The sequence below is a fragment of the Camarhynchus parvulus genome, chromosome 4 (genome assembly GCF_901933205.1).
Source record: "Camarhynchus parvulus chromosome 4, STF_HiC, whole genome shotgun sequence".
NCBI classification, from domain to species: Eukaryota; Metazoa; Chordata; class Aves; order Passeriformes; family Thraupidae; genus Camarhynchus; species Camarhynchus parvulus.
In genome coordinates, this window is record NC_044574.1 from 63,744,237 (window position 1) to 63,771,862 (window position 27,626).

Sequence of the window (27,626 nt, forward strand, 5' to 3'; positions counted from 1 at the left end):
AGTGAAACACCTGCTTGCATTACTCACATGCGTGTTCCATTCAAGGCTCTTCCAAGCTTTGGCAGAGAAGATCAATTTTGATTCTCACAGGCTCTGTTAGGAAGAATGTGATGCAGCATCTCCCTGCCAAAACCAGAACAAAAATGACAAGTAAATAGCTTTCTTTTTACTTTAGAGGCTTTTATCAGAATTTTTCCAACTACTGAAGCCAAAAATGTAGTCATCCCATCTCCTGGGAATCAAAATGAAAAGGAAATACACACCTAAGACTCTTTCCAAGTCCCAAGAGTAAATTAGTTCTTACTTGCTAAAACACAGGGATAAGTAAAAACAGCAGTGGAATGGCACCTGGAAACATGAATTCTAGCCCAAAACATTACTCCTAGATTAACAAGAAACAGTAATTCCAGCCTCACAATTTCTCTTCCATGTTCACAAACCTTGCAGTGAATGTGTTTTACTTTCTCTCACAACAAAGTCTTGTAGCTATTTTGTGAATTAATTTTTGGACACAATCTGAAATCCTTGTCTTTTCATAAAAGGAAATCCTCAAAAGAATTTTCTCCAAGAAATCCAGGGGAAAAAAAAAGTTAACTTCTCTTTAGCTAGTTTAGGAAACTATTTCCTCATTATCGAGACTGGCTGTGGTAGGAACAGGTAGGACAAACACCAAAGAAACATGAGAAGTCTCTTCCCCAAATTCTTGTCTTTTTGAGTTATCTATACATTTTTATACATTCTTATGCCTTATATTTAATGGTGCAGGTCTCTGGCTGCAGAGGCCCTATGTACATGCTTTGAGAGCTGCTCATTAATTGGACTGTAGTTACATTCTCTACACAAATTTCCATTTACTCTTGTATAAGTCAGCAATGCTCAATGCTAACAACAGTGCTTCTGTGTTTTGGAGGAAATTGGCTTCTTTTGCCAGTTTATTTGGATTTTCCCCCTCACAATAGATCCAGAACTCCTAATCTAGGATGACACCCAGTAACCTAAATGCTGAGAAATAAGTTCCTGTACTTTTCTGTGCTTCTTCCACTGCGCTTCATTTGCCAGTCTTGAAGCTGGGGAAAAAATCAAGAAAGCAAGACTAGTTCTAAAATTCCAACCCATCATACAGTACCTTGCTTTATAATCCACATTAGGGATTAAAATTAAAAGCTTTTACCTTTACTGCTGAGGAAACTACTCATGCCTAATATGAGTGTGAGCAGAGTTTTCCTGTCTAACCTTATAGGTAGCTAAGAATTATCTATGACCTGTATATTTGATTTGTTTTCACTAAGAACTTGGTATTACTGGTTTTGGTACCTTTGCCACTTAATGTCTGAACATCCAGTAAGCAAATCCATCTGGCAGTGCACTGCAAGGTTCCTCGTGCAATCAAAACATCTGGATTTTATTAATTTGTCTTGTAGGACAAGAGAGTTTTGTTGGGAAAAGATGAAGAAAATCAGCTTTAATGGATGTTAGCTGGAGCCATGCATTTGAACCTTCCATCAATATATTTAATTCACATTGTCATTTTATACCTCTTTTGAAAATTAAATCCTTTCCATGTGTCTCTGTTCCTTGCTGCTTCTTAAGTCAGGAGAAAAAAACTTAAGGGTAGCAATTAAGCAGAAATTTATTTTTCTACTTCTGTAACATTTATGGAAAATGATGTTTTGATCTGCCTTCAAAATTTGCTTTTGCCTTTTTAACTACTGAATTGTAGGACTATGAAACAAGGTATGCTATTAGGCAAGGATTTGGGAAAAGAACATGTGCTGAGGTGCCTGACATTGCCCAGTTTACAGAAACCACTTAAAAAATAATTTGAAGGGATATATTGGAAGAGGTTGTCTTCCCTTCATTTGGAAGAGACTGTGTGCCATGATTTTTTTAGTGGCATGGCTGTGATTTTATCATCTTTTTTATTAAACCAGCTATATATTTACAAGTGAGGGATTTTCTCCACATAATTAACAACACAAAACAAAAACAAACAGAAAAAGTCCCCCAAAACCAAACCAAACTAACAAACAAAAAAAAACCCACCAAGGACCCACCAAACAAATAAGCACTGACTTTTTTTTTCCTTTCCCCCCTGCTGATTCTCCCATTTGGCTAAAATCACATTCTACAATAAATTGGGTATTTTGTTAAATTGTTTACAGATGATACGTTAAAATCTAGAAAGCTGTTAAAATAAGTATTAGTGGAGAACTAGCTTATGTTGATTTTAATGTGGAAAAAAATCAGATATGGAAAGAAAATGAAATGCAGAAAAAGGAGGAAGTCAGACCATCTGGGTACTTACAGCAGTAAAATGGTGCCCATAAATTAGAGATCATGATATCCCCTTTCCCTCTGTCTCTTCCTCATTACTAAGGAATGGGTGGAAATGTTTGCATTTTTAAAGAATCCACAGACCTAGGATACTACTGCAGGTAAAATGAAAGCTTTGCTTTTCTTGCTGGATGAAAAGACAAACCATATGTCTTATTTCTTCTCACATTTGAAGAATGTCTTCTGAACTCAGCTGCAGAAATACTTGATTATTAGATTTTAGATAAATCCACTTGTAGTAAAACTGTTCAGTATCATAAATTATGATAGCACAAGGAGAAAATATATGGACAAGTGGCAGCAGATGAGGCAAAAAATCCTAAGAAGTGGTCACCAAGACCACACAGAGCTTTAGAGGAATTCAAAGCTGAAAAATAGCTGACCATTACTGAGATTAGAGAGTGCCATTTTTTAACTAAAGTCTTCCAAGAGAGACTCAGAAAACAAGAAGTCTGTCAGCCTGATATCTATCCAAAACAAAGAGGTGGAAGCTGTAATATGGAACAGTGGACATCTGGATAAATATGACTTATCTGGGAAGAGTTAAAACAGTTTTCATAAAAGGAACTCCTGCCTCACAAACATAAGGCAGCTCTTTGAGGGGATCAAAAAACACGTGGATAAGGGTGATCTGATTGATCTTGGATTTACAAAAGGCTTTCAACAAATTCCTTCACCAAAGGCTTTTAAGAAAACTAAGCAGCCATACCATAACATGGCTTAGAAGTATAAGGTGATACACATTGGGGAAAAACCCATTAATTCACTAATAAAACTATGCGCTTTGAACTAAGCAGCAACAGACAAGATTTGAAGATTTGGAAAAGGTAATTCCAGGAACACATTAACTCTACAGTGTCTGAAAAAGCAAATTAGGAGTGTTGGGGTTAGCAACTAGAGAACAAAATAGATAGCATCGTGTTATTGCACAAATCCCAACTTTGTCTGCTCCCTGAAGCATATGTGGTGTTGTAGACCCTCATATCAAAAAGGACTCAGAACTATAGAGGACATAGAGAAAGAAAATGAGGAAAATTAAAGGTGCGAGATAGTAAAGGATGACTAATTATTCTATTCTCTCTTTGAAAAAAAGGCAGATATGCAAAAGGTAAAATAAGTGCCTGGGGATTGCTTGGTCACAGTTTTCCTTGATCCATGAACCAGGGGACATCAAATGAATCTACAGGATCCAGATTCAAGGCAGAGAAGGTGATTCTTTATGTCAGTATTTAGTTAGGGATGACTTCCCACGCTAAAACTAAAGATACTAAAAGTTATGTGGGATCAAGAGGAAACAACATGCAGAATTCATGGAAGAGAAATTCCTCTTACAAAGTACAGAGCTGCCACATCCAGCTGAGGAAATCTTTGAGTGGAAGCTCCCTGGGGAAAGACATGCACCATTTTCCATGTTCCATTTTCCATCTATTATCAGACACAATATTTCAGGATAGATGGTCTCACTTTGGCTATTCTACAAGTGTGGCTATTCCTACATTATCACAGCTCATCCAGGCTATTGTGCTGGGTTTCTTGACTGGCAGTTCTTGAAGGGAGATGAGCAAGGGGAAGTTTGACCTGGAAATGTTGTAATACAGATCTCATCATACAAGATTAGATTGAAGCCAAAGCTTTCCCTGTATTTGGGCACAGATAGATTTTGAGTGAGTTCTGCCACTTGCCATCTTCCCAGTTTATAGGATTATTTGTGACATCAAAGTTTTATCACTTGTTGCCTAAAACTGGATCTTTAGGTTTTAGTGAAGCAATGGATGGTGGGAGTGGTTAAATGGCTGTAGTTAATATTAGCTTGAATTTTTCCAGTGTATTTTGAAAATAATCTCAGAATTGATACAATTTATTTAAGATCTAGAAATTACAGAGACCAAAAGTCATAAACTCCATTATGGACTCCACTTTAATCTTGATGTCCAGTTTCTGACCAGCATTCAGAAATCCCAAAGGATGCAGGAGTGTACAAAAGGATATGAGTTGTATTAAAAAGCAAAACATGCTTCAGCAAAAGCATTTAAGAAATTCATATAAAACAACTGGGAATTGTTAAGGCCTATGGAATGTTCTTTGAGAGATTAAGACATAGGAAGCTTTGGGTGTCCCCATCATGGGAATAGTTTAGTTACAGACTTCAAGTGGTTTACTGCAGAGCAAACAAGAAATTAGCCCTTAGAGGAAAGCAGCAATTTGTTTGAAATTATTGTTAGAAAACTCCCTCAACATGCTGACAAGACAAAAGTTATTTCTCCTATTTTTTTTCTCCTATCAGGATCACAGCTCTTGTCAGTTCAAGTGAAGAGTCCTGTACCACTTTAAATGGACCAGGTTAAAATATCCCCAAAGCTTTATCATACACCAAAACCACACAGATCCTGGTGTTCTGACTGGTCATTTTTTCAGCTGAGTAATCACTAATCAAGGTTGTTCTGTTCTAATATTATACACAGTACAGTTATGTGGTCAAAAGTGACAGAAACATCTGTATCTAGTACAAATTACCATCACATATGTGAGCATCCAAATGCAGGGGTGATTCTCTTTAATATGATTTCTCCAATAAGTGTATGAAGAAGTTCAGAAGCAGAGATTAGATTTGATTATTCCCCTTTTTACCAAAATGATGAGAGACTAATACAAGCTCAAAACACCCTAACAGTAATTAAGCATTTCATCACAAACTTGTAACATTTGAAGGACTAATTATTATGTGATAAATTCTGCTCAAACAGATTTCTAATTTTTGTATTTAACAGAGTGTCATGGAGCATTTGTTGCAGCTATTTACTGAAGAGATTTATTGCCATAAATCTATAAATACTTGCATCATTAGGTGAAAAGCAGAGAATTTTATCTAAAGCAAGATTCTGCCTAGAGAAAGACTGAAAATCTGTCTGCCACAGTGGTTGACACCACAACGTATCAACACTGCAGAAGATAATAAGCAGTTAGCCACCTTGAACTATTTCAAGTGAGGTGTCTGGACTCAAAGGTTGTCTAGCAAAGTCCCTTTAAAGGCCATCCCCTTCCCTAGTATGGCTTCTCTGATGGTGTTTTCCTAAAGTATTTAATTATATGACAACCTGTGCCTGTTTTGCTTCTCCAGAGCTGTTGACTTGTAGTCAATAAAGCAAGCACTCTTCCTCCTACTAAATCCTGTTATTGAGAGAGTGACATTTTACTCTGTTTGATTAGGGATCTTGTCCCCACCCAACCTTTGTGTACCTTAGTGTCTTAGAGGACTAATGAAGTGTTCAGGCTCCTAAAAGTCTGTCTATTTTTCCAGCCAGAATATTTCAGTTTGACACAAGATCCTGTCCCTACCTTGATATTTTGCCTTTGAAGCATCATTCAAGGGGTCACTTGATTGACAGATGCACGGGATAGGTTTAAGCCCTCAGTGGTTACCTGCTTCTTAGATACAAAGTCATGTAATTTAAATGATGAGGGTTTCCTGTAGCCCCAACATCTCTGACAGCTTAGAACCAACCAAGTGGAAACACTTCAGAGAGGGACCTGAGTGAATTTATACTGTGAGAATCTGCGCCCCAGTACCCTGGGTTCAAAGCAAAAGGTGTTTCTTTCAGAAACTTGTCCAGACATAAAGACTGCTCACCTGCTGAACTCTCCTTTAGAACCAGCATAGTTCAAAATGCAATGTGATTTAAACCAGGCTACCTGACTTTGGGCTGAGGTGATAGGAGATAATGCTGTCAGTTGTTAACACACAGCTAGAGGAATATTAGGAATATTCATCCAGTGCTGAAGAACAGTCACCTCTTAAACCACCCCACTGAATTTCTTTTTTTTTTTTTTTTTGTGCTTATAGTAAGGTTCCCCTTTAACAACATAATGCAAACCATCCAGTGATAGCATCTGTAGAGGATCTGATACTTCATTTTACTAACCCCCTTTCCCTCTCTGGTAGGAAAGGCAGCAGGCTGCATGAGAACAGGGATTATTAGGGTCCAATAGTAATTCAGATCATTGCTAAATTGCAGTACATGTTAAACTATACTGAGAGAAAACTAGAAAAAGAAGGAATTCTATGACAAGGAAATGACAAAGTTTTTCTCCTGTGGTGCTGCAGAAAGTACATGCAGAGTAGAGATGAAAATCCTAAAGCCAGTTCAGTTTAAGTGAATCAGTTATTCAGAGGATGTACGTGGTGTTTCACTTGAAATTCTGCTTGGAGTAAAAATGCAAGAAATGGATAAATTAGAGTTTAAAACATCTGGCACCATTTACTAAAGTAAACTTATTTCCCAAATTGTCACAGGGAAGTAAGTACACTTATTGTACACTTCTTTTTGCTGTTGTTTTGATTTAGCTGGCAGGATAATCATGTTCAAAGCCTCACGGCAGAGTCTGCGCCTGCATTCCCTTCAGCTCCAAGTTCACTTTACTTTGAAGGTGGGCTGAGCATCGGAATCTGACGACAGAGTGGGCTGTGCCCTCGGGGCGAGGGAGCTCTTCCATTCCCCTCAATGACTGCATTTGCTCGTGCAGTACACAGCAGCAGCAACAGTGTGGTGCTCTGGGTCTCCAGCTCTGCCCGGCAGACAGATCTGCAGCTCGCTGAACATCTGCAAGCCAAGTTCATGTTCTCCCGTCTGTGAATGCTGCCCAACTGCACCGGGAAAATGGGCACAGGGGATTATCTCTGCATTGCCATGAGCGGAGGGGCGCCGTGGGGCTTCAGGCTGCAAGGGGGCAAGGAGCAGAAGCAGCCTTTGCAAATCGCCAAGGTAGGAGCATGACAGAAAGATGTTGTTGGAGTTTTGTGGGCACGGATGACAGGAGCACTTTGTTTAAATCCATCCTGCCTCCAGGGAAATGGTGTGGATCTTGTTGAGATGCTTGTTTGAATTTGCTAATGGGTTTTGCAGAGATTCTACAGGTGCTGATTCTGTCGGTTTCAATAAAAAAGGATTATTACTTTTGGGTAGCTTGCAAATTTTGTTAGATGCCGAATGTTTCACTTGTGACATGATGTGTGCCTTTCAGCTCCTGTTTGCCTTGCTCTCTGGCTCTGAGTGCACTCAGCACATTGCAAAACTCAATCTCATATTAGGAAATGCTGCTTCAGTCATCTATTTATGATAGTTTTTCTACTCTGGTCATAGAATAAATACAGCTTTATCATGAGAAAATGTTCTGACTATTTTGGGAATTGTGGAAAGCATTACACTGACTTATCTCTGGTTTTGGAAAGTTATCCAGTCTCAGAAGCAGCTTTAATAGATGCCAAACATCCCCTCTTCTATTTCATGAGCAACGCTGAAAATTACTGGACACTTTATAAATTATCTGCACGTATAGGAGGAGGGCAAGACAGACTGTAGAAGTTGACAATAAATTAAAAATAGGAACTGGTAGTCCCAACTTGCAGCAATAATTTTTCAAAGGTAGTTTCATTAAAAATCAGTGCTCACTCCAGTGCAACAATGAAGATTTGTCACGGTTATTAAGGCTTATGTAACTGTATGGAGCTGCATTCTGTTCCCTTAGACAAGAGGGACAAATTTTGTCCAGAGCTCTGAGCTCAGCAAAATACCACTGGCTGAAACAGTACAGGGACTGATCATCATCCCATGAGCTCTGCCTAGTTAAACCGAGGGAGAGAGTTTAAAATGTGCCTTATCTCCTTCAGTATCTGGGTAATGCACTACACTGAGTGTGTTTGTTTTACTTTGATATGGTGTTTTCCATCAGTAGTTTAGTATTTAAGCTGTAACTTTCTCAGGCTGTCAATACACTTGGTTATTAGTTAACTTGAATTTACTGTATCAGTTAACTTTTTCACAAACAGCAGAAACAATAAATCGACCTCATTTTATAGGAGAAAGTCCTTTTAGCTCCTCTGTCAAGAAAAGAACATATTTCACTATTCTTTTCACGTATTTCCAGCCTATGATATTAATCATATCCAGTAACAGAACTGTGATTTATTGAGGGTCTGAATAATTTTTCTCATTTCTGTTTTTTGTTTGTTTTTCTATGTGTTACAAAACTTGAAAATTTTTCACTTTTTTCCTACCAATGGGCAACTGTTGCTGTGCAAGTAAAGCCTCTGAGAACAGATGGCAGTGGACTCCTGCCATCTAGTGAAAACTTGTAGCTAGAACTTAAAAATGGTGAGCAACAGTAAAAGGCAAGGGCCTTGATTACATAAAATCAAAAGTAAACCCCACAAGATTCTGACTAAACTTTAGTTTTCCTGATAAAAATGTTCTATTCAAGGGTGAGTTGTTTTTTTGGGGTTTTTTTTTTCATGTTCACATCCTAGACTGGGCCATTTAAGCCTGGGTACTAAAGGCTGGGACTTGAGATAGCTGTACCTTACTTTAATGCATTTTCAGTAATACACAGTATTTTCCAATGGGAAAATCCCCAGGAAAATATACTTACATTTAGAAAATAATAATATGTATTTTTAGGAAAAAACTCACAGGTACAAGTTTGTTTTCCTGTAAATGAAAGGGAAAGCTCCAGAGGGGTTGCTTACCTTTGATAGAGCAGAGGGAAGGGCACTCAGATACTGGTCATGAGTGGAGAAGTGGTTGTGATACAGATCTAAAATAGAGAGGGATATGAAATAAAGGGAAATGAGATAATCCATTAAAATATGTCAGGATACAAAATTCCCAAATTCACACTACCTACTCTTTGATAAAGGAAACATATTGCTTTTAAACTGATGGGATAAGTCACTGCCGCTCACTGCCAGAAGCGGCTTTTACCAGTTTTTTTAATGCATTTTAAAATAGTTTTATTACATGTATAAAGAATATGTAAACCACCCCCCCTCTGCCTAGCTCCTAAAGCATATGTTCAAGTAGCATTCCCACTAAAATCCATGAGTTTTACCTGCAGTATAAATTATTGTCTTCCATTATCACGCAAAATGTTAATGGAGAGATAAAGACAAACCTTTTACCAAAAAATATCTCGGTACTTTTTCACAAGTATTTTTGCAGATAAAACAGGCAATTTTCATCAGCAAATAATTTTACAACCACTAAAGTAGATTCAAGACCTTTCAGTAATTTTTAAGTGTGAGATTGCAACAAATGGATTTTTCTGAAGTATGAGAAAGTATCATTCTGCTTGTCTATTTCAAACCCTTATTCAAGATATAAATTTGACTCATTTTCTGTAGATGTGTAAGAATTTATATTTATTTATATTTAACAATTCTCCTCCTCTAAACCCTGCCTCTGTACACCAACTTACTTTGTGAAGTCCAATAATGTTGCAAATAATTAATGAAAACTTATTATTTTCAGTTAAAAAGAATTTGCATATTCTACATACTGTTGCAATATAAAATAAAGTATTTTAAATGCTATGTGCAAACACACACTGTGCTAAGAAAGTTATCTAATAAATTGATGGTTTTTTAAAAAAAAAGTTTAATCATGAGTCCAAAGCTAAGGAAAACAGTGGTTGTGTGTATTCCTTCACTAAAGCATGTCAGTGCTGTGCTGTAGGATGGCTTTCCCAAAGCAGGAGATGGGAAATCTCAGTGTAGCAGTGACCCTAGAAGGATAAGTATTCAAGATATATAAAAGCTAAGCAATGCATGGTGTCCTTTCTGTTTCACTATGAGATACATCAAAGAATATTTTTTAAATTAATATCATGGTGGTTTTTCTTGAAAATTTCTTTGCAGTTTTTGATTTAAAATATATAGAAAATAATGGCTGATTTTCTGAACTAGCATTTGAAAGAAAGTCCTGTGACTTTTCCTATTAATTCTTAACAATAGGTAACAGTAAAGTTATATTCTTAAAGAAGCATCTCTTCTGCAACAGGTAATTTAATGGAGTTGTCCTATAGATTATTAGATTTATATTCATCTGCAATGTGACTGTATTAAATCATCTTTGCAAGAGAGGTAGATTATTCTGAGCATATTTGTTACCTGCACCAAACAGTAATTTGATGGACTCACTTTGTATCTGTCAAAGTCTTGGTAATTCATGTTTGGGAACTTAACCAAATAGTTCTAATATTTAAGGGAGGCAAGTTGCATGACTCTGACCTATAAGCACTTGAAAGGAAATCTAGACCAGTGTCCTAAAAGTAAAAATGAATGGTTGCTTACAAGGAGGCTTCTGCTACTGCTTCCCAAATTGTAGCTTTACCTTTGGCTCAGTAATGGCATGTGACAACTGGCTGCCTGGTCATTTTAGACTTGTGCCCTTGTCCATCAACATGCTCAGATTTCAAGTCTCAGTTTCATCATTTTGGATTCATTGCAACCTGAAACAGAAAGTGAAACTCAAAGACTTGGGAATAACCTGAACCAACAGTGTGAAAAGTAATATCTGAATATGATTACTTAACACTGGATGTAAACAGAGGTGGGCTATGTTGTGGTAGTTTGGCTTTTTCTCTGCATTTATCCAAAATACTTGACACGTACAGAACAACAACAAGAGGTTTTCATCAAGTTAACCTCTACACTTTGTCTAGCAGAAAAAAAATAAGGAGTGAGAGATGTTAGCACAGTTATGCTTTGGATCCTGAGGTAAGGCAAAACACGCTGCTGTCACATATACAAGTGTAATGTATATATTAGCAAACAGTTGGACTATCCACAAAAGACATCACAGCTGCTGGGTTGAAGGAGACCTTTTTTTTAAGTTGTCATACTCTTAAATTGTCACCCTGCCAGCTCCCACTTGCAGGCAGGTAAAGGAGGTTGGTGAAAGCAGGATCTTCCTCTCCACCACTGCTTGGAACTGCATTTCTCAGCAAGCTGGGGGAAGGCTCAGCACTGGGCTAACACCACCCTGCTGATCCCACTGAGTTTGTATCACTTGTTATCTTAAGCAGGATTTGAGCACAACTTTATGCAATCACAATCAGCAGAACAAGAACAATGTTCAAAACGTGCTATTTGAACTTTGGCAGCAAAGGAGGGGAGTTTAGAGTCAACCTACATGATTTTAAACACAACTTGCCTTACTTGGCCTGTATTTAAAACTGTTTGTTTAAATTTGCTGGCTAATACATTTCCAAACATAGTTTGTTTTTGCAGCCTGGACAGACTCTTATTCTCAAATTCACCCTTCAGACCATCTGACACAGCTGGTATTTGCTGATATTCGGAAAACCCTGTAAGGCATATTTACATATTCTTTCACACAAGGAGTTATGTGGAAGATTGTGAGTTTATCTATCTTTTCTGGAGAGGATTTTGACTGTGTTACAAGCCTTGACCCAATTTAATAACCAATACATTTTTGCACATGTTTAGATGACATAGTTCAGCTTGTATTCAAGTAGATTATCAAACTTCCATTGACAGAATGGAAGAAGATGGGCTTTCTGGAGCTTAAGTTAATTTATTTTGCAAAACCGAAGAACAAAGTAAGGTTCCTCAAATCTAGCTAAAATAGACCACTGTTAAATAGCTTTTTTTCTGAAAAATCTGCTAGTGCTAGTTGGAAAGATAATGAAGAAAAAAATCCATTCACCTTAACCAACAAAGGTTTACATGTTCTTCTAAAGGTTAGGGCTCTGTGTTCCCTACCTTCAAGCTTTTGCATTCCAGCCATTGTGCCAGTGGAAATGTTTAGCACTGGAGTCCCATCTAGTTGTTTAAAAGCTGCAGGCTGAACTAGCACTTGAGTGTACAGCCCATTTTGGATATACAGGACTACATACCAAGCTGGTTTTGGCATGCTTCCCACAGTATTTAGCCAAATACAAGCATGTTTTGGATACATGGTATTATTCATTTGCGCTTATTTCCAACTGATGCTTTTCCAGCTCTCACGCTAGGTGAGTTTTCAATGGAATAGAATGAACACCATAATTCACACTGATTTAAACTAAACAAACTAAAAAAACCAAACAGTGTATTCCTACTAAATTAGATTAGCTGCTTTGTATAGAGCTTTGCTTCATTTTGTACTTTCTTTGCTGGAAACATTTAAAATACCCTGCAAGACATTATTACTTGTCATTGTTCTGTATTTTCTGCCATGGCATTCTTATTGTGAATGTGAATGTAATAGTAGGACTTCTGGCCAAGTTCACATTAAAATATCACAACAGGAAATATTATTTAAAGAGTCCTCTAGGATTCTGTCTGATTGTTTAAGAGGACACAGCTAACAATTTATGCATATCATGGAAAGCTTTTCTTTCAAATGCAGAACTCAGTGTTCTTCCTATTTGCAGCAGAAATATTTAGAGCAGAAATTACTTTAAGGGACCATATTTCATAAGGTAAATGCTTAGCACTCTATAAAGAGAGAAGGATTAGCAGAGATAGCTTCAGCTTTAAGAGGAACAATTCTGTGCATGGAATTAGCTATGGACAGAAATGATAACATTTAGACTGCAACCAGTACTCATGAGCGCTGGCTGGAGCAAAACTGGCAGTAAAAAAAACCCTGGATATCAGCTTGAAGGTTTTAAATTTCAAACCTAATGTACACACGTTACACAGTGGATTTTTTTTTCCCTTTTCAGTAATTTATCCCATCTGCACCATTTCATTAGAATCTGTAGGCCATAGTCAGTAGGAATTTTAGGATCAGACTAACACACATTTAGACTGGAACACTTCAGTGTGCACCAAAATCAAAGTGCTGTGTTTTGGTTACTTGCCAATACAACCTGGTATTGAGCATGAAGGCCAAAAATCTTCAAAACACCTTAGGACCTTGCTCTCAGTGGAGGGCTAAGAACAGTGAAAAGTGGCTGTCTTATTTGTGGCTTATATGGAAGGTAAATTCTAATAAAAACCTGACTCTAAGCTTGCCAGAGACAACAGGCTTAGACCCCGAGCTCTCTACAATGTTCTGCAGTCCTGGGCACAGCACAAACTGTCCCTCTATTATTTGGCAGGGAAACTGTCTGCAAGTTGTCATTCTACTTTATAGAAATAGATGTTGAATCCTTTGAGGATCTTTCTTTGTTTTACATCTCCTTCCTACATCTGGGACTGGGCACTGAATACATGGATAAACTTTTGCTTCAAAAGAATTATGTCATCCTGGACTGAGTAGCTGTGGAATCATTACTTTATGAACTTGCCTTTTTGTAAGTATATTTTAGAAATATGGTCCTATTTAGGAAACTGGATGTTTTGGGTTTTGAAGCATGTTTTATATTACAACTCATTAGCAGATGAACTGGTGATGGGTCAAAACTATGAAGAAAGTAGATAAACTGTGGTGTTCTATACTGCTGATTTCATTTGATACCTTCTCCATAGCATAAACATGCCATGTATGGCATAAATTGCTGCAATATTGAATTTCTAGAAAGTTTCTGAAATAAAAACAATGTAAGACACCATACATCCATTGTGGCTCTTCACAGCAACCGAAAGAAAAGCAAACAGAATGACAGGGGAGCATAATTCAATAAGACTAAATTTGCCTTTCCCAGCACTCTGCCTAATACAGGAATATCAGGAGCTGTTTGTTGTCTGATGGCAAAAAGATGGCAAAGCTGAAGCTCTTTTTTAAAAACCTAACAGTTGAAAGTTCACTAAAGGAAGCATTAGCAGAGGAATTGCTTTTTAACCCATGAACTCATTGGGAGCTTTGCCATTGACTTCAAAGGGCAAAGGATTGGACCTTAGTATGTATAATATAGTGCAGTTATTTAATTGGAAGCAGATATCATGAATAAAAATCCTCATTGGGAAGAGTGTAGGAGATTTTGTTATGGATCTATTTAGTACAGATTTCTGTGTCTAGCAGAAGTAATTTCCTTCTAAGGAACAAAAAATCACCTTAGACTTTGGGGTATTGTGATAACACGGTTATATCATGCAACTTTTATTCAAGTTATTTGGTAATTATTTGATATATTTCTTTTCTGACCTGTTTTGGAAGTCTGTGTGAGGACAAGGATACTTACTTGAGCTGAAGGCATTTCAATCTGCTTATTTGTAAGAGAAATGACTGCTAATAGTACAGAATAGACTGACATCACTGGAAAGTAGAAGCCATGAATTAAAGGACTGATAATTTATCAGTGTAAGCTAAGGAAAATCTTTAGGCAGTGGCCATATCCCTGAGTTGAAATGTTTACTGGTTGAAGGCACTCCTTGTAACTGCCCTCTCACTCTCTTTAGCTTTGCCAACAGACTGACCTGTGTTGGATGAATGGTATTCCCTAAACAATTTAGATTTCAGGGCTTTGCTAACTCATCTCATTTTGCCTGACAGCTCGGGCAACAGTCCTAGGAGCAGTTCATCTGTCAGGTTTGAGGTGCAGAAACCCCCAGGTGAGGAAAGGCAGGAGGAAAGGGAGAAGAGTGCCAGGCAGCTGGGGGGTGACACTTTTCCAGCAGGCACAGGTGTGGCTGGACAAGTCTGTAACTCCCTGACACACCCACCTTGCAGATGTGTCTCCAACAATTTAAGTGGCATCCCTTTGGAAAGGCTCTAAGGTCCTGCTTGTCATCTGTAAGAAAAGCACCTCCATGGAGAACTGTGCAACAGTAACTGCAATTGTTGTCTGTGCCTGTGTAACAGGAGGTGTTCCCAAGATGTGCTGCTATCTGTTGTCATTATATTGCAAGAGTTCTATTGTCATTGTTGTCATTACATTGCAAGGGTTCCACATTGCTAGAGTTTGGTACCTCCTCGATGTTTCTCGTAGGCAGCTCCTCTAAGCACTGACTCTTCCTTCTTCTCACAGCAGCCAGCTGACTCCACATCCCCTCAACCAACCAACCCACTCTTTTATAGCACTCTTCTTACTGGCTACAGCTGTGACCTGTTAAAGGCAGGCCTGCTCCCAGTCTTTAATAATTAACTCAGCTGCAACTCTTTAGGGGGTAAGATTTACTTTATTTACTTATATTGTAACCCCTACAGCTATCAAGGGGAATCACATTATGAGTTCTGACATCTTTATTCATCCACCACCACAGAAACAGTCATCTCTCTACTTACCTCTCTAATTCTCATCTTCTCTGCCAGGAATTCTTGCTCTGCTTTCTCTTATCATTCTCTCTGTGGTACTTCTATTTAAATACAAAAGTACAGCTACTTAAACATCAGTTTCAGTGAATTCACTGCAAATTTGGGAAAAAATGCCTCTGACTTCAAACCTTGTTATTTGGTTAGAATAGTTCCCATCACTTCAACTAATTTTCCTTTGGACTGAAAGAAGTACAGGAAACTTTCTACTTTCATGAGCTCTCTCAGCACAGAAATCTCTGAACTACTAGAGCTTAACAGATGTGGCTGGAATAGAGTGATCAGCATTTTGTCTCACAAATTACATTTTCCTATTCTGCAGAGATCACTTCAAAGGCCAGCTGCTATAAGCCACTGATTTAATTACAGAGGATGCATATGGAAGTAATCTGAAAGGGATAAATAGCTTTCTTTATCATCATATATTCATAATGAGCTTTCTGCATGCTAAAATAATACTTGCAGGATGGATAGTGTAAGACTTGCTTGCAAAATCCTTCAAATTAGGAAAAACTATCATTAAGCATGGATGTTATAAGCAAATTCCAACACGTGATACTATTTAATGCCTAAGATCCTCATGAAGGAGCAGCTGTTAGAAATCATTCATAGAAAAAGAGATCAAAGTTTGAGAATTTTTGGCTTTCTGAAAAAAAACGATATCCAGGAAATTAGAAGTGTTTCACCTAAACTGTCAGTCAGTGGATCAGTATGTTATATATATACTTATGTATATATATCAATAATATATTAAATGCTGATCAATATAAAATAAGCCATTCACAGAAGTGGAGAGTTTCATTATAGCATGCATAATAAGATTACATAATTAGCTTTTGAAACAAAATTTTAGTTTAAAAGTTGTTCTCTCATGGTATTCATACTGTTAGTCAAAGTCAGTCTTTAGATGCATTGTGCATTTTTGGGGGTATCTGTTGGAAGGTATCTGACATTTGAAAATCACAACAAGGACGCTGTTTCCTTTGGAGCCCCCCAGTCCCTTTGGCAAATGAATTTGCAGTGTGCCTTTAAGTCCACTTTAAATAATCACCTTTTCATGATATTGATATTATTGATTATCACTAGATGGTGCTCTTCACAATCCCCAAAATCATAGGTAAGTGAATGTAAAGACAGTTCTACCTTGGAGAAGTTTTCATTGAGAGGTTTAATGTTTTTTTACCAAAGCTGAAAGTATTGTTCGGCTCAGCTCCCCTCAGACCACATAGCAGAATTAATGCCTCAGGAAAATTTGTATATAAACCAAGTCAAGAATCACAGAATATCAAATTAATCAAAATCATAACATCAAATTAGTAATTCCAAATCGTCCTTTCACTTCTACTTATTAGTCCCTGCACACAAATAAAATGTAATCCCCTTAAGGAGGGCTCCATAAATTTGTATTAAGGTTTGACTTTCATAACACTACAGTTAGGATGAATTTTGATCTTAGAAAAAACCTGACAAAAATTATTTCAGTCATATTGCAGAAGAAGGAAGCAGCTGTAATCCTTTAAAGAGAAAACAAAAGTGTTTCTGCATCTACTATGAACATTAAATAGTAACATTACACACAACTATTGATCACATGCAGTGAAATAATAGTTGAAAAGAGTATGAAAAATATTATCTCAAACCTCAGTTCCTTGCAGCCCAATATGACGACAGCCTGAGCAGACACGGCTGGGAGCCCTGGAGGTGTAAGAACTCTCCCAGGTCTTGCATCCAATTTAAATCAAATGTTGAGCTATATTAAAATGGTGTTTTTAATTAATTCCTCATTATCCTTTCTATGCCCTCGCTTTTGGTCATGACTTCAGTCTGTAACACTAGCTCTTCATTTTACTAATTTGATTAAGAATAGATTAACATGAAGTACACCAAATCCAAGACTGCATCATTGACCAGCCATGGTGTTGGAAATCTACCTGAGTTTTGCAGCTTGAGCCCATTTTTACTCAAATAGTTTAAAATTAACAGATCAGTAGCACAAGTGTGATATAACTAAATCTTTCATGGTTGAATCTTCCTTTCAGGGGTCCTGATGCAGCTCCTAAATGTGCTACATTTTTAAGTCACTTTCTACATCCCCAGGATAATGTTACCAAAGCATTTCTGATTTCATGGCACAATTTGTGACTACAGAAGGGGTTTGACTTTAAAACCTCTTGTCATTCTGTTTCAGTTTTCTTCCTCTATATTTACAGGAACAGTGAGAAACAATCCAATGAATCTTAATGTAGTGAAAGACCCATGAATGCTTCTTTTTCTGCACTGGCAAGAACAGTACAAAGGCTACAATAATTATGCCTGAGGAGGTAGTTAGGGTTGTGGCCTGTCATTTTTTTAGAGTTACACTATGAACAAACAGAGCACTGAAATGCATGGCCTGAGAACAATAGTACCCAGCCCTGTACCAGCCTCCTGGGTCACTCACTGCTTGTTTGCTTCCAGGCCTGATTTGCATAAGAGGCCTGGAAAAGTTGCAGAGGCTGGGAATTAGCACAAATTGATATGGGGTGCTAATTGACTCAGGCAAAAACTAAAGATGCACTGACCTATTCAAATCAGACTTGCATTCAGGCCTCTGGATTCCTGCATCATCCAGTGCTGAAGAATTAAACCCTGGCATGGCTCATCAGCTGCTGGGCCCTGGGATAAAAATAGACAGGCAGAAATGGGATCATTTTAGCATAATCAGCTGAAACTGCAGAGGGTGGGAAGGAACCCTTCCTCTTGTGGGAAATGCTTTCTTTTTGGGTGTTTGGGTGTTGCTGCAGGCAACAGCATGGCAATGGAGCTCACCTAAAATGAGAGCCAAACCAATTCTTTCCCCAAAACATTTTACTGCTCTAGACCCAAATACTTTTTTAAAGGCTGAAAAATACTCATTGGTCCATGTTTGTGGGCAGGTATGTTCCATCAGGAGCAAGGAATGGGATTTATTTCAGTGACTGGATCAAATGTGTCAGATGCAGACCCAGTGATGGACAGCTGTAGGAGTTACCTATTGCCTCAGCCCTATGCAGTGCGTCTCCTATCTGATAAACACCTAAAAAGCTTCTTCCAATAGCTGTCCATCAGATCATTATGAGAAGGATATGTTATGAAATCCTCTCTGCTTTTAGAGGTCTGTGGTACTACAGAAAGCAGTGTCCACCCATAGGGATTCACATAATCTCATGTTATACCTGTATGTCCCTTAAAGCAAAAATTGCACTTAGGCCCAAGTAAGTTTAGTTTAAATTAAAAGTTTTCATGAACTTCTGTGGATTTCTTCAGCTTTACATTTGCAAGATACTCTCAGGCCAGATATTTTCATGCGCTTGGGTTTCCTTTTGGACATTTAACTTGGCTCACAGAGGCCTTTTCTACCTCTAGTTTTTCCATTATTTGAACACATTTAGTCCCACCCTAAAGCAGTATCTCAAATACAGATCCTGACACAACTGCACTTGGCTGGTTTTGACTAGTTTCTTCCATGCTAAAAGAATGTACAATCCTCTCCATCATCACTACATTAACATGCTTTTGCTGTGCTTTTTCAATTAATTGCATAAGTTAATAAGAAAAAGGTAAGTTTCAGGGCAAAATTATAGTGAGAAAAGCAAACTGGACACTGATTCGAACACTGAATTTAATTTATGGAGGTGCTGGCCCCTGACATCTTTTTAAAGACTACACAATCCTTAAAAAGTGTGCTTCCCAGAGAAACTTGAGGAGATACTAGCAGTTCATACCATAGGAGCTTTCTCTCAAAATTATATTAGTAAGAGGTGTCAGCAAAGTCGTCTGAGGCAATCTGAGTCAGTTTATCATTTTTTAGGAGAAAAAGAGCACTGCACATGTTCACATTCCTATTCAGTTGCTTAAAAGGTCACTCCTGCTCTTCAGTCAGTTTTTAAATGATTCCTTACGTCACCAGCATGCTGAAAACTGTGGCATAAGAGTTTCTTAAAAAGCTAAAATCAGTGCCATAAGATAAGGAGTTATACAACCTATCAATTTTCAATGTACATAGCAATTTGCATTATTGGGAAGCACTTGCTCAGGAAACAAATACAAAATTATGGAACCATTTCACATATAAATGTCTTTTCAGTTAATACCTGTGCCTTCATGTTCCTCCTGGCCTCTACTCCTTTTGTTTGGTGCTTGGCATTTGGGAAAATGCTGCAGATCAGGGCTGATTTCGACATTACCAGGGGCTTCCTTACACTCTTTGGAAAGTTCACCCTAAGCTGTCATATATTGCCAGATGTTCCTCCAGACTGCTTTTTCTCCCAGAAATAAGCTCTGAAAGCAGCACAGTGCATATGAGAGGAGAAGGCAGTGATGTCCATTTCCTCTTCAGCTTTTGGCTCCTGTTTTAAAGTTAGTATTTGACCTTTGTTGGGAGTTGACACACTTTCCATAGGGAAATGTCATATGGAGGATTTTGGATTTGTGGCTGCCAGAGTCTTCATTTCAGAAGCACTTACAAAAGGTGCCTCTTAATTGGTACAAGATGCAGTTATTTGTTGCTTTCCTATGCAGTTTTCAGTCTAAAAATCAAGTCATGAGGATGTGGCACTGTTTAGGATTTAAACATAGTAAAGTTACTTGGAGATTCCACAACAATGCAGCCAAGTCAGATGCATAATTTAATAGTTGAAAAAAATGCAGGAGATCTTGGAGCAAAGTTGGAGCAACAGTAGCCACACAAAATGAGAAGGGATGCTGCTATGCTAGAGTAACACAACTAGGGCTATCTGGAATCTTTCTATGACCACGTTGGGGTGAAATCTGACAGCAAGCAGGTTTTTTATGGCCACGTGTTAATCTTCTTGGGCAGGATGAGTTATTAAATTAAATCCTCAAAATAAGCAGCTCTTTCATGTGCACTTATATTTCCCAGATGTATGATACAGTCAAGATTATCCTGTGCATTTGCATGTGCTTGTTTCTTTTGTTGTTATTTTTAGAAAATTCTTTAAAATTATTATTATTCTAACATCTGAGTAAGATTTGAAAATATTTTTTATTTTAGTCTCATAGCATTTTCCTGTTATGTTTCTTAATCCTTATTTCTATTATGCAAAGTTTTGTAAGAGACCAGGATTTCATTTAATTAAGCAAGTAGGAATTTTGTCCAAGGTTTCATTCATTTGAGGGATTCAGCAACATGAGTAATATTTATCTGTCACATTTAGCACTATGGTTTTATAAAAATTACATCCATGCTACAAATAAAAGCTGTGCCTCAACATAAATAATAGCACTTCACTTGGTGATGTTTTTCAAAACCCTTCCTCCTTGACAGAACGAGTGTTGCAGAAAGTCAGCACTGTGTGTTCAGCACGAGGCCATTCCCTGCTGAGCCCATCTCTCAGTGATCCTGGCAAGAAATGTGCACCTGCAGGTTCTGACCCTCTGCAGGAATCTCACTTCTAAAAAAGTGAGATTTTAAAACTAAACTTCCAACTCATGCCTATGATCTCATGGCATCAGTTACCCTGCATCCCTTTCCCCTGTGAAAGGTTTGTTAGGAAAACATTACTTGAGCTCCCAGAAGGAGCACATCTGGCTGGGCTTGCTATAGGATCAATGCATTTCATCTTCTGTCTGTGGAACTGCAGCCTTGACTTAGCAACTGTCTTAAAGCTGGCACAGATCTTAGACAAAGACCATAAAAGTATTTCAGGATCTATCTGGGATGAGAGATGCCATATTATGTTTGCGTTAATATATAAAAATAATAATTCCAAGGAAGAAAATGAAATAAAATCATAAAAATGTATGCCAAAAGTCTGCTTGAAACAATACTCCAGCTTCTTATATTAAGAATAGTCAAAAATGGCAGCATTAAAAACAACCCCAACTGGCTCCTTCCCAAGCTCCATGCCTTTTGGATTTCCTTAAAAATTCAATCTACAGTTTCTGAATAATGTGATCATTGTAATTCAAGGACGCTCCCCTGCTGGTTTTGATTAATTTATTTTAACAACAGAGAAAGAGTCTGCTGTAACTCCTCTAGTAACATAAATCCCTTTTACAAAGGATTCTGTTGTCTCAACCTCTCTAATAAACTATAGTGTCAGGGGTTCAGAGCTAAATGGATGGCAATACAACTTTAACAATTCATCTCTGCTTATGTGTCTGAATTAATATCAGGTTTTTGTCCCCTTCAACCTTTGACTAATTTAAAACTCTATTCTTACCTTCCTATAGAAGTAACAGATCCATTGAAATAGTTTAATTTGCATGCAATCACACATTTTATACTTTAAAAATTAATATATTGAAAAGAATGTCAGATATTTTTTAAAAAAAGCCCCATAGCCCAACTTTTAAAAACTTACTGTGGTTCTTGAAAAATGCAACTTTCCTTACAGTACCAGCTACTGGAATTTGGTTCTTACCTGAGTTCCAGCTTCCATTAAAATTAGAATAAATTTCAGGATGTCCTGGATTGCAAAGTAATCCCACCCTCAAGGGAGAAAAAACCCAAGTAGTACGCAATCCCAAGTTTTTAATGTTTTATTCTGTTTTTATGTGGTACTAGAGAAACTGGCATTTGCTGGTTGCAGGGTTAATGGATAAGCCTGGCAAGACCATGGTCTGAGAACAAAATGCCCAGCGAGGACACTTAAATACCTGTTACAGTTTCTAGGGACAGAAATGGAGTAGCACAACAAAGCTGCTATTAAAATAACAGTGGCTTTCAGAGGTTCATAGATTGTCACAGCAAATTATGGCATGCAGATATTTTCCCAAATCCTAAGAGCATATGTATTGTGTCTAGCACTCAAGCAGCATGATTCCTTTTGGGAACCATACAGCACTTGAAAAGAAATTGCTGTTAGCTTACTTCTACAATTACATACTCTTGAACTGTTTTCGTTTCACATAAATATTAAATACTCCTTTGTTTAAACTAATCGATTTTAAAATATTCTATGAATGGAAATCAAACAAATGTCAAGCTGTTTCTTACAGATTTCTGGTAAACTTGCTGCTCATTTGACATGCTGCATCTGTCGTTTCAACAATGCCCTTACGTGCGAGTGTATATACAGATGCTTTAGGCTAACATTAAACAATGTTCTATAGCTAGCACTGTTTTTGTAGTCCAAATAAAGTAGGTAATGTTTTTATAACTATCAATTCTTGGGTTATGGAGAATGTCTTCAAATAGAAACAGAAAGAGGTTTATCTTTACAAACAGGTCTCATTCCCTTAAAAGGAAGTTGTTTCTTTTTTCTGCTGCTTCTTTGGAGAACTGACTACAAACTGGGAATGGTTATTGTATGACTCATTTGGGAAGAATAGCTACAGTGTAAAAAGTTCAGAAAGGATTTTAATAAAACCAAATCAAATTATCTTCTCTTTTGGGCGTGATAAGAATAGTTTGAAAGAGCAAAATATGAACTTTTTCAGAATGCTGTAAGTCAACCTAATACTGTAGTGTTTTGAAGGGAAGGTGGAAAAGGTCAGGAAAGACTAAAACATTCTCCTCTAGTTTCAGTTCTATAGATAAGACAGAGATCTCCTTTCTTAAGGAAATTTTAAGTTACTTTATTCTGGTCTGGTCTAGTCTGGCAGTGAGCTCCTGCATGCACCCGGCAAATCACTGGCTGCCAAAACCAGACATGGAGCTGGGGAACAATCTCCTACTCAGCTGTGGGGACTAGTGGGACTTTCCTGCTGCAGCCCAAGTACCTCGGGTACTTGGAAATTCCCCCAAACACCAACACTATCAGTTAAACTGTTAAAAATTATAACATTATTCCAATAAAACAGCATTGATGCTGTGCACAGTAGAGACTGCAAATGCCACAAGGAAATATTGTATTATTCCCTGCACTGCCTTCCCTGCAATGCCACAAAGGATACAATAGTAAAGTTAGGACAGAAAAACTTCTGTTCATGTTTATGATTCAGCATCCGTTCCTTACAGCCCTCATCTTAGTTTTTTACAGTTTTATAAATGAAATCATGTCTTCAACATGCCACTTACAGTTCTACTTCTCTTAGTGCTACAGCATGTGAGTATCCTGCCTTTCAGGGGGAGAAACTGGGGTTATGTCTCATAAAGCAAAGTTTAACAGGGTTTGTGATCGGTTCATCTTAGGAACATGCATTGAAAAAGCGCAGGCTTGCTCATGCAGCAGCTGGGTGAGAGATGCTGGCTGTTCAGCAGGTGCTCCACGCAAAACATGGAAAAATGCCATTTTTTTCCAAGTTCAGCACTAGTTATTTGCATATTGCTAATCTAGCAAGTGAATTTTATAAAATTTTTATTTTCTTTTTCCTTAGTGTATATACAATATAAAGGAATTTGTCCCTTGTAGTCAAGCCACATTCCCTTAAATTTCAGGCTATTAAGGTGGTCTTTGTCTGAAAGGTCATTTCCAATGTTGTCCATTTATATAAAAGTTTCCCAGAATGCTAGAAGAATTTTTTTATCATTCTCTCATGCTTGAAGCACTATGAAACTTTTCCCTGAGTGATTCTCCTAAGATTAGTTCAACTGAGGCTGAAGTTTATAGAAAGTGACCAAGTGATTTCAAAAGCAGTTTCACATTTGGAAAGCAAAATCACGACTGTAATTTGGCAAGACTGTTGATGTATCTGGACTCCCATTCCTATGAATTTTACAGGAGAATGCTGAACATTTCAAACTGCCATGAGGCTAACTGCATTTGAATCTTCTGAACATATCTAGAATGTCCTGTAGTCTTCAAGCTAAGTTAAAAAAAAAAAGCTTCAAAACCCTCTTCACCCCACTTCCAGCTTGCTCATGTTGGACCACTTGGGAATGCCCTGGCCAAACAAGGTTCATGGATGTGTCACAAGCACTCAGATCTTTCTGCAAACCAGAAATAATGACTCTGTGCTTTACAGTCTAGCCCAGATTTTACAGTAGAGCTTAGACATGCACTGCTGATGCTTTATGAGGTACCTTTCATGGTGGGAGATCTCCAGGCAAAGTCATAATTTACCACTGCAGTAGATTGCAGATAGACAAATGATAGAATTTGGCTATTTTAATAGATTTAAAATATATCTATTTTATAGATCTCACATTTTAAAAATGTGTGGGTGAAACTGTTGTTGCTGCTGCTGCTGTCCCAAAGTGCTGTTCATTGTGGGGACCTAGGAGGTTGCTATTTGGGAAGGGTCCTGCTGCTGGGAATGGGAGGCCAGCTGGGACAGGAGGCTCGTTCTTGACAATAGTCTGGATAGTGCTCTGCCTGATAATGAGGGGAGTGATATTTCAACAGGCTGCAGAAGAGAGTCTGCAGTGCCTCTTTTAGAGGCCTACCCTGGACCTGGTTGCCAGGGAGCTGCAGGAGGCCGAAGGCTGGCAGCAGAGAGGGAAATAATGCAGCGGAATTCAATTAGAGTGCATCAGTAGAACCAAGTGAACTATTAAAATAAACAGTTTCCCTAAATCAGAAAGGGTTATGACCACAGAAATTGGAGCCTTTACAGATTTCTTTACACCATATTGAGCTCTTCATGCTTCCTAACATGAGCCACTGCATTGCACAGTTGCACATGTGCTGAGGATGTGATTGTGTTTAGGCTGGCACACGTGGCAGGGACCCACCTTGGCCCCTGTGACATTAGCCATTTTGCAGAATCAGAGATACAGCAAGGCACTGCTTTACCCAAGACTGAGGAGCTGCTGCCTTGGTTTGTGATCAAAGGGAACCAGCAGTACCAGCAGGAGAGAACAGGACTGAGAACAAATCTTTCCTTCCCCCTTCTGCTGAGGACTCCTGCTGAACACCTGCAGAGAGGGCAAGGGTTCCTCTGGTGGAATGGCTTCAGATTTTCCAAATATCCTGATCAAACCACTGGCCAGGATATAACCCTAATGGAGTAGAAACAACCCAACAGTTTACTAATGCCTTCGGATACCCTGGATCAATTTTCCTCTAAGTGCTACCTAATTGATTTAATGAGAGCAATTTTCTTGATTTAAAAGGAAGCATCCTGAGTATTTCCTGGACTGTAGATTTAATTTGTTTGGCATTGGTATAGGTATTCATCAGCCAGCAAAGACCTAGTATTTATTTATAACAGCCATTGCACTTCATACTAAAGGCAGAGATTTAGGAACAAACTGGGTGTGAGAAAGTGCTGCTTGCAGTTGAGACAAGTGGGTTCTTTGAGCAATACAGAGTGTGTTTCCCTACTGCTTAGACTTCCTTGATGGTAGCTTTTGCAGATACTTATGTCTAAGTGAAAAATCAAAGTGAAAAAGCATAGTAATATACAGCAAGAGCTATGAGAAGAGCACATACTGCAAAAGACTGCTAGGTCATATATTCAGGGCAATAATACAATATTCAGCAAAGACAACAGAAATATTTACAAGTGTTGAATAAAGAAGTACCTTGGCTTTTAGGTGGTATTCTCAAGTTATGATTTCCTGCCTAAAAGAAGAAAAGGATAATGAAGATAAACACAAGGCAACAACGAGAAATAAAGGAAAGTCTTATCAAAAACAGTAGGGCAGGAAGCATCATACATTTTATATATGAAAAAAAAGACTTCAAAGAAAGTGTAGTGATAGTCCATAAAAGTGTTACCTCAAACTGCTGTGGAATTTGCAGTTGAGCTCCCATTTCCTTCAAAGCTTGAAAATGACAAGTTGCTGTAAAGCAGCCTCCTCAAAGCTGCAAAGGCCAATGGTTTAGTTTATATTTTTCCTACTGCAGAGCAAATGACTGACAGAGGTCAAGCACACAACTTGAAAGTTAAGTCCTTTCCCCTAGTCCCTTTCCTGTTGTTGCCTCCCCTTAGTGTTCCACTCTCTTGGTTTCTGAGTTCTCCTATGCATTAGTTGGCAGCCTCAGCTCATAGCAACACAAGTTTACACACAGCACCACCAGAATTCCAACTTGGTGTATTTTGAAAGCCTAAATTTAAACCAACCCTTATGGAAGAAAACTTATAATATACTTTTGCTGGAGGAAAATCTCCATGCTTACAATATAAAATATCTTTTGCCTGGTTTTTTTTTGCACTCGGCACCAGAAACCTAAATTGTTTGAAAATTTTTTTATTCTCAAAGTAATACCTTTTTTGGTTATGGACCAGTGGTGCTGACAAATATCCAGCTCTTGCCAGGAGCTAAACTACTAAATGTCAATCTAGTCCATTTTTGACAGTGCACATGCAAGATGTGGCCACAGCTGTTAAACAACATTTTTAACATGCTCCTTAGAATAGCTAAAATCAAAAGTGCAAGAGAAAGCACAGCCAGTTTCAAACCTTGGTGTATAACAGCAACAATTACTTCTGAAAGAATATAGCCTGATGCACAGAACAAGGGTAACAACAGGTTCTATTAATCAAAGTGTACTCTAATGGAGCTAAAGATGAAGTACAAAACAAAGTCAGAAATAGTATTCAAATTTCCTAGTTTGACCAATTTTAAACTCCTGCAATGTGGGTGAGAAGTCTGTAATACTTTGAGCTTATATATTTGAGGCATTTGGATGCCAGGACCTAACTCTGAGCTTGGACCCAAGACTGCTCCAGCAAACTCATTTTAGAAACACAAAGTTTAGTTTTCATAGTGATGTGGTCAGCAGAACTGATTAATGGCAATGCAACGTGCTGAAGGGCTCCATTGGAAGAGCTGGTTCTCAGTAATTATTGCAGCAGTCACAAAGAGCTGATGAGGGGCAGGGATGAGTTATGAATCCACACAGAATAGTCCCACATTACAGCCCAGGGCCTAAACTTATGAGTCAGATACTGCTTTTTCTGGAAATAGTTAGGGATTGGGTTTCCAACTACTGCTCTTACCTGCAAACCTGCCTTTATCACATCTGAGTTGTTAAGTGGATCAGTTCTGAACACATTTGCAGTCAGAACCTCATCTAATGTCTCACTGTCCCTCATCCCTCTGCGGGCTCCAACACGCATAGTGTGCTCCTCTGATTTCCTTCTGCACAGAGACATGAGCACATTACCTTTGGATAATTATCCAATTAATTGGATAATTACCTTGGTCTAAAAAGCTGTCTTCAAACACTTCATATTGCTTAGTCTAACCTAACTCCTAACCTGGGTCCTATTTTCTTCTGCTCTCTCCTTGGTTTTCTGGTCCTTTTCTTCTAAATCCTTCCACACACAACAACTACATCTATTCTGACATCAGCTGGGCTGTTAGGGTTGTCTTTTTGGTCATTTCTACCAGGGGAAACAGCTCCACTATGCTTCCCCCTGTTTAATGCCATATACACATCTTTCCTGACACTTCCCATTCCTTCATCTGTCAGGTGTTTTAAGGAAGGGAAACAGGTTTGAAAG

At 38.1% G+C, this 27,626-nt stretch overlaps 2 protein-coding genes across 2 annotated transcripts in view; one reads left to right on the forward strand and one right to left on the reverse strand.

Annotated features, from left to right (window-relative positions):
* Positions 1 to 117, reverse strand: part of SEC24D (SEC24 homolog D, COPII coat complex component) — a 49,657-nt gene extending 49,540 nt beyond the window's left edge. The window contains exon 1 of the mRNA XM_030948419.1: positions 28 to 117. Coding sequence (XP_030804279.1) covers positions 28 to 40 — 13 coding nt within the window. The 5' untranslated portion in view covers positions 41 to 117. The remainder of the gene's footprint in view (positions 1 to 27) is intronic.
* A 6,603-nt stretch (positions 118 to 6,720) lies between these two features.
* Positions 6,721 to 27,626, forward strand: part of SYNPO2 (synaptopodin 2) — an 80,319-nt gene continuing 59,413 nt past the window's right edge. The window contains exon 1 of the mRNA XM_030948418.1: positions 6,721 to 7,094. Within this exon, the coding sequence (XP_030804278.1) occupies positions 6,966 to 7,094 (129 nt within the window). The 5' untranslated portion in view covers positions 6,721 to 6,965. The remainder of the gene's footprint in view (positions 7,095 to 27,626) is intronic.